Source organism: Cololabis saira, chromosome 3 (genome assembly GCF_033807715.1).
Source record: "Cololabis saira isolate AMF1-May2022 chromosome 3, fColSai1.1, whole genome shotgun sequence".
In the NCBI taxonomy this organism is placed as follows: domain Eukaryota; kingdom Metazoa; phylum Chordata; class Actinopteri; order Beloniformes; family Belonidae; genus Cololabis; species Cololabis saira.
The window spans coordinates 42,775,028-42,782,141 of NC_084589.1; the positions used below are offsets into that span (position 1 = coordinate 42,775,028).

General features: G+C 40.9%; 1 protein-coding gene across 1 annotated transcript in view; it reads left to right on the forward strand.

The window, feature by feature from the left end:
• Positions 1-2,438: 2,438 nt before the first annotated feature.
• The window catches only part of si:ch211-113g11.6 (uncharacterized protein LOC559008 homolog), a 61,982-nt gene continuing 57,306 nt past the window's right edge, over positions 2,439-7,114 (forward strand). Inside the window, exon 1 of the mRNA XM_061717563.1 lies at positions 2,439-2,567. Within this exon, the coding sequence (XP_061573547.1) occupies positions 2,489-2,567 (79 nt within the window). The 5' untranslated portion in view covers positions 2,439-2,488. The remainder of the gene's footprint in view (positions 2,568-7,114) is intronic.

A 7,114-nucleotide genomic window follows, 5' to 3' on the forward strand; every position in this document is an offset into this window, starting at 1 on the left:
ACACTTTTGCTGCCATCTACTGGTCAACAATTCCACACTTGAGCATTGATCCAAAAATACACACCAGAACAAAAACATTGCTGATGAGTGGAATATTTGTGAAAAAGGCAAAGAGAGATTTAACTGGGACATTAATAAACTGCTATTGCTTGGGAGAACTAAGAAAACTAGAAAGCCCATACAGCAAATAATTATCTTGCCAACTGTTCAATAAATAGGCATGACAATCTTCTCTGGTAAATGATGTGCATGGGCACAAATTACTAATTCAGACCCCAAATTTGAAGAGAAATTCAGTAAAAAATAACAAAAGCACTGTTTAATCAGTGTAAAGCTTTTACACTTTCAATGTTCAGATAAATTATTGAGAAAAATATCAAATTCCAAAGTTTGTGAAGTTTGTTACTAAATGTGAGGTTCACTTCTATGAGCTCAAATGTTGTGTGATTTAATCAACAGCTCCAATTAAAGAGGACAAACTGTCGAAAAATAAAGTGTTGTGTGCCTGAGGGCATATTTCAGTATCTAAAGTGACTACTGGATCAAATCACACAACCATATTACTTTCTTTGAAGATGTCAAGGTTGAAAAACATGTTATTCAGAGAGATTTTTAGGGTTCTGTGACATTGAAAAGCCAGATCAACGTTGAATTATTCATCATCCCACGTTTTTATGCCAGCCCGCTTTCACATCTTACTACTTCTGCTGTCCATCTGAAATGGGTGGCTTAAAAAGCAGCAACAGTTTCAGACATTTCCCTAAATGTGTGCAGATTATGTTTCCTATAAGGCCTTTGAATGGGGGTTTTAAGGGTAAAAACACCCTTTATGGGTGGGATATATCTGACTTGATGAGTTTGTTTTGTAGAAAATCCCCCTCTGTGTCTTACAGCGGATGCTGAAAGATAACTCTAATGCTCCTTTTCTGCTAGTCCTGTGTTTTTTTGTTTCCCATACTCAGAAATGCTCTCGCTGGTGCCTCCAAAGATCAGAAAATGTCTACATTCATTATCAACGGATGGATCCTAATGGATGCATCCATTTTCATTCTTCCATTAACAGGTTCTGCACTCAACTTTCTTCGGTTTTTCAAATTTCAGTAACAAATGCAAGCAAAGGAGAAACAAACTGCTGATTCATTTCTATTTAGGCTCTCGGGTATTGACACATATTGATTAACTTTTAAAGCTTCTGCTACAGATACATCCAGCCCAGTCAATATTAAAATTACCTGTCTTTGTCAGGAGCTATGGTTAAACATAAATGGCCATAAAGATGCCATTTCATCATTTTCTGTGAAAAAATAAAATGCTTATGGTTGCATATCTATTTAAACATTTTTTTCTGTTATTGTCTTGTGTGAATTCAACTGGAAACATAAACAATCCAAATCATCCCCCCTGTAAAACTGCCATCCCCCCTTTCCATCCCTTATGTCATTTCATCAATGAATGTGGTTTTACTGCTATTTCAACATTTAGAGTCATCACCAGAAAAATAACTTATTTGACAATTTTCACCTGTTTCAAGTAAATTTTAACTTGAAATAAGTAGAAAAATCTGCCAGTGGGACAAGATTTATCTTCTCATTACAAGCAAAAAAAATATTTTTCTACTTATTTTAAGTGAAAATCTACTTGAAACAGGAGAGATTTGTTGTTTTTTCCAGTGATGAGTCTTGTTTTAAGTGTAATGAGATTTCTTTACTAAAATGAGACATTTTAACTAGAAATAAGACAAATATTCTTGTTAAGATTTTGAGTTTTTGCAGTGATCAATTTTACTTATCCTGTGAAGGACAGAGTCATATTGATAAGTTCAGAAAAGTGTTTTTTATTGTTGTGTTTTGATGTATTTGATGTAAGCCCAGTGGATATTTAAAGCTTACAGAAGGCTGCATTTAACTGCTGCTATGTCATTCCTGCAGTATTTCTGCAGGTGTTTTGGTCAGTGCTATTATTTGTAATATATTATATTATTTGTAATCAGCACAAATTATCTGTCCCCATATGATAAAATCCACCATCCCCCCTGATTTTTTTTTTTACAACTCGAGTACTGGGAATAATACAACAAAAGGACAATTTTTCATACTTTTCAAAAGTGTTCAGATGGAAAAATATCTCTAAAAATCATCAAATCAGCAACAGGTATGACGTGTGATGCTCCACACCCCAGTAATTGGAGGCTACAGTTATTTGTAGTCCCACCTTTCCTCTCTGCGCTCCTGCTGAAGAGCATCACTTTGCGTTTGCCTTGTTGTTTCTGAGGTGGAGCCGGATACCCCGACTTTTCCCTGAAGTGAATATCTGTAAAAGCCCAGAGCCGACAGGACTAAGGCAGGACTGGGAGCAGGACTGGGAGGACTGGGAGCATCGCTGGCACAGCTCCGAGCGGGACGCAGCGGAGCGGGGAGGGACTGAGACGAGGCTGCGAGCGAGGTTTGGGGGAGCGCTTCAGTTCAGGGCGATACAAACCTCTTCAGAGATGAATTCCTTTCTGTTACTGTCCATTTTTGCCACGGTGATTGCTGGAAAATCGCCGAGGCTGAAATTTGTCGTGCATGGTAAGCTGATGTATCCTTTTACATTTAAAAAGAAAAAGGGAAGAAAAATGTGTTCTCGTGTGCTATACGTGGTATGGGTGAATGGATGGGTGACTGGTTGGTTGGGATGCACAGATGAGTGAATTAATTCATGCATAGGGATATTTTTTTTCTTCATTTCACTTCATTTAGGTCGGTGGTGTTCTCTTTTTAATAGCAAGAAAAACATAAAGCGTGCACATGAAACCTTTGTAGAAGGGTCTTCCTCTGGATTAATCCCATAACACACCCTCCTTCTGCTGTTGTAAATCACTCTCCATCATTGAGGCCCCGCAAACACACTCAATGCTCTCATGCGCTTTAGCAACTGGAGAAAAAGCTGGTGTAATATCTTAGTGTTAACACGATTTTTTTTGTGTTTTCTTGCTCAATTCCACGCGTTTACTTTACTTTCCCCTGTTTATTAGTGTGCAAAAGCCAATAGAATTGGATTTCCACAACTTCTGGCTTTTCTGTTGGTTTTCTTAGACAACTTGACTGGTGTGCGTATCTCTATACAATTGATATTTGATATAATGTGCTGCTATAGGTCACGTAGGCTTTAATCGATCCCTCTACATTGTCCATGCTTCCAGAGGCAATGGAGCAATAGAGGGAACGACACCAGAGGCGCTGGAAAGCATGGGGGGAGATCATGGCGCCCCTTTTCTGCCCTGGAAAGGCTGTGTCTTGTAAAGACTGAGCTGTTAAAGGATTCAGGCTGGTGAAATGTGAATATTTGGAGGTTGATACAGTCGTTGTGGCTCCCGCGTCCTTGCGGAGCTGCAATGCGGGACGCGCAGCTGCTTCCACTGCAGCAGATGAGTCCGGCTCAGTGACGGAGAGGAGGAGAGGATTACTTTACACACCAAAGAGAAGCACACAGATACATACAGGAGAGAAAAATAATAATTAAGAAGAGCAGAGGAGAGCGATGAGAGGAAAATTCCAACCCGACTCCTCCTCGTTATTTATTCCACTCACGCATTTTTCTCATCGCACACACAGACCTCTAACATATTCAGCAATCAATAGAGGTGGGGGCTGGTGTGTCAACTTATCCCTATCTGTATCTTTCCCCCTCCCCGGGGACGAGCCTGAGATGACGTCTCGGGACGTGAATGTCATATCAATCAAACTCGTTGTTATGCAATCCCAGACAAAGGGACACACAGTCAATGGAGAAGCTTTCAGGTATAAATGTCAGATGAAGCTCAGGCTGGAGGCCGGTTCAGCACCTCGGACAGCTCCGAGCTGTACTCCGGTTAATGTTCACATCTGGATCGGTTTGGTCAAACATCATCTAGATAATTGTGCCTTCAAGAAATTGGATTTAGAGGTAAACCTGCTTTGAAATTCAAGTTAAAAATGTTGCACCTGCTTTGATTTATTAAGGTATGCAAGAGAGAAAGGGCACACTACATTGCATTCATTTGTCATTTGTCGAAGTCCATTACAATATTACAATAGGAGCAGCCAGGTGTCATCAAAATAATATTAGTCCCCTCCCAAATAAATAACCAACTGCAGATATAATACATTCTAATGAAAGTTTTGAGTCGTAGCTTAAATAACAGGTATTCATCAAGAGTAGGGATGGGCGGTATGGACTAAAAAATGTATCACGATAATTTCTGGCATTTATCCCGATAACGATAAAAATTACGATAAAAAAAATACCAATTCAACTCCACCTTTTTAAATATAAATCTATCACCACATTCAGTCTTTGGAGCCTCAAAACACTGCTCTAAAAGATAATAAATACTACTAAACTACACCAATTAAATTGAATTAATAAAAACAAATTAAATGAGTTACAACTGTACTGCAAAACTGGAATGACTCCTCGCTCTCAGATCCGCCATGTTTGTTACACAAATGAGAATTTATCCTTCTTTCTTTCTTTCTTCTTTCTTTTCTTTCTTTCTTTCTTTCTTTCTTTCTTTCTTTCTTTCTTTCTTTCTTTCTTTCTTTCTTTCTTTCTTTCTTTCTTTCTTTCTTTCTTTCCTTCCTTCCTTCCTTCCTTCCTTCCTTCCTTCCTTCCTTCCTTTCTTCCTTTTTTTTTCCCCTTCCTTCCTTCTTTCCTTCTGCTCTCTCCTTCCTTCTTCCCTTCCTCTTTCCCCCCTTCCTTCCTTCTTTCTTTCCTTGTTTTCTCCCTTCCTTCCTTCCTTCCTTCCTTCCTTCCTTCCTTCCTTCCTTCCTTCCTTCCTTCCTTCCTTCCTTCCTTCCTTCCTTCCTTCCTTCCTCCCTCCCTCCCTCCCTCCCTCCCTCCCTCCCTCCTTCCCTCCCTCCCTTCCTCCCTCCCTCCCTCCCTCCCTCCCTCCCTCCCTCCTTCCCTTCCTTCCTTCCTTCCTTCCTTCCTTCCTTCCTTCCTTCCTTCCTTCCTTCCTTCCTCCCTCCCTCCCTCCCTCCCTCCCTCCCTCCCTCCCTCCTTCCCTCCCTTCCTTCCTTTTTTCCTTCCTCCCTCCCTCCCTCCCTCCTCCTTCCCTCCCTTCCTTCCTTTTTTCCTTCCTTCCTTCCTTCCTTCCTTCCTTCCTTCCTTCCTTCCTTCCTTCCTTCCTTCCTTCCTTCCTTCCTTCCTTCCTTCCTTCCTTCCTCCCTCCCTCCCTCCCTCCCTCCCTCCCTCCCTCCTTCCCTCCCTTCCTTCCTTCCTTCCTTCCTTCCTTCCTTCCTTCCTTCCTTCCTTCCTTCCTTCCTTCCTTCCTTCCTTCCTTCCTTCCTTCCTTCCTTCCTTCCTTCCTTCCTTCACGTACGTTGTGCGTGGATTTAACACAGAACCATAAATCAACTTTACACAAAAACGCATCAACGGGAATTTATCGTTTTAACCGCGAGATACAAATTCTTATCATGGGGAATTTTTTTGACGGTTTATCGTGAACGGTAAATATCGCCCATTCCTAATAAAGAGCACAGTTGCATTGCACTGCACATTTACAAATTCATTTTCACTTTTGTAAATGTATAACCATCAATACAGCTGCACTTTTTGTGTCGATGTGCCGGATATCAAACACCAAGCACATATCCTTCAGCATTTAGGCTGTTGGTTCCACTTACTGATTTCCAGCCTTCACATTACCCTCAGCCTTGTTTACTCATTATCCCCTGAGTGACTCTTGAACAGCCAAACGCTACATTATGCCCGCTCTCTAGTTGCTCTCTAGTTGCTCTCATGTCTGGGTGTCTGGGCAGGTTGTGCTTATTTGACTTATCAAAGCTTTTCTCTTTATAAATGACGTCCTGCTGTTGCTGTAAATTGAGTTATTTATGATAGAATCAGAGCAATCAAATTGAAGACCATATTGTACAACCAAAAACAGCTTGCTGGAATATGCTAAGAGCCCTGTCAGGGATGAGAGGAATCAGAGTTGGATGATGAATCTCTGTGGGTGTTGGCGCTGTAAGGGCAACGTTTCAATTAATCATACGGGCCGTGCATCTACAGTGTGAAGAACTATTGATCAGTGCAGATTTAATTACAGTAACATCTAAAACAGCAATGTCATTTGATACTTGTTTGTGTGTAAAATGGTGGGTGTCCAAGATCAGAAATAGGAGAAACACTTGCGTAAGGTTTCCTGTCTCTTCTCATTTCCTTTGGGGACTTGCTGTGGGATTAAGGTTTGGATTAGGCAGTGAGTAGATGAAAAAAAATCTGCCTTTTTTATCTCTTTCTTTTCTTTTTTCCTCTACTGTTTACAGTCTGCTTTGAATGTGCATGCATGGGAATGGTGTTGACATCTAAGAGAAGATACAGTACAAAAGTAGGACAAACCGAGAAATAGGAGTTGATGGAAGGCATGGACACAGAAAATATGAAGTGAGTTAGATGATGAAGGGAAGAGAAACAACCATTCATCTCAGAGGCAGTAGTTTCCAAAATATCAGAACACTTATCCAAAATTACCTAGTAGGAATGGGCGATATTTTACCGTTCACGATATACCGTCAAAAAAATTCCCCACGATAAGAATTTGTCATCTCACGGTAAAAACGATAAATTCCCGTTGATGACGTTTTTGTGTAAAGCTGATTTATGGAAGGAAGGAAGGAAGGAAGGAAGGAAGGAAGGAAGGAAGGAAGGAAGGAAGGAAGGAAGGAAGGAAGGAAGGAAGGAAGGAAGGAAGGAAGGAAGGAAGGAAGGAAGGAAGGAAGAAAAGAAGGAAAGAAGGAAAGAAAGAAGGAAGGAAGAGAGAAAATAAGGAAGAAAGCAAGGAGGGAAGGAAGGAAGGAAGGAAGGAAGGAAGGAAGGAAGGAAGGAAGGAAGGAAGGAAGGAAGGAAGGAAGGAAGGAAGGAAGGAAGGAAGAATGAAAAGAAGGAAAGAAAGAAGGAAGGAAGGAAGAAGGAAGGAAGGAAGGAAGGAAGGGAGAAGGAAGGAAGGAAGGGAGAAGGAAGGAAGGAAGGGATACAAGAAGGAAGGAAGGGAGAAGGAAGGAAGGAAGGAAGGAAGGAAGGAAGAATGAAAAGAAGGAAAGAAAGAAGGAAGGAAGGAGAAAATAAGGAAGGAAGGAAGAAGGAAGGA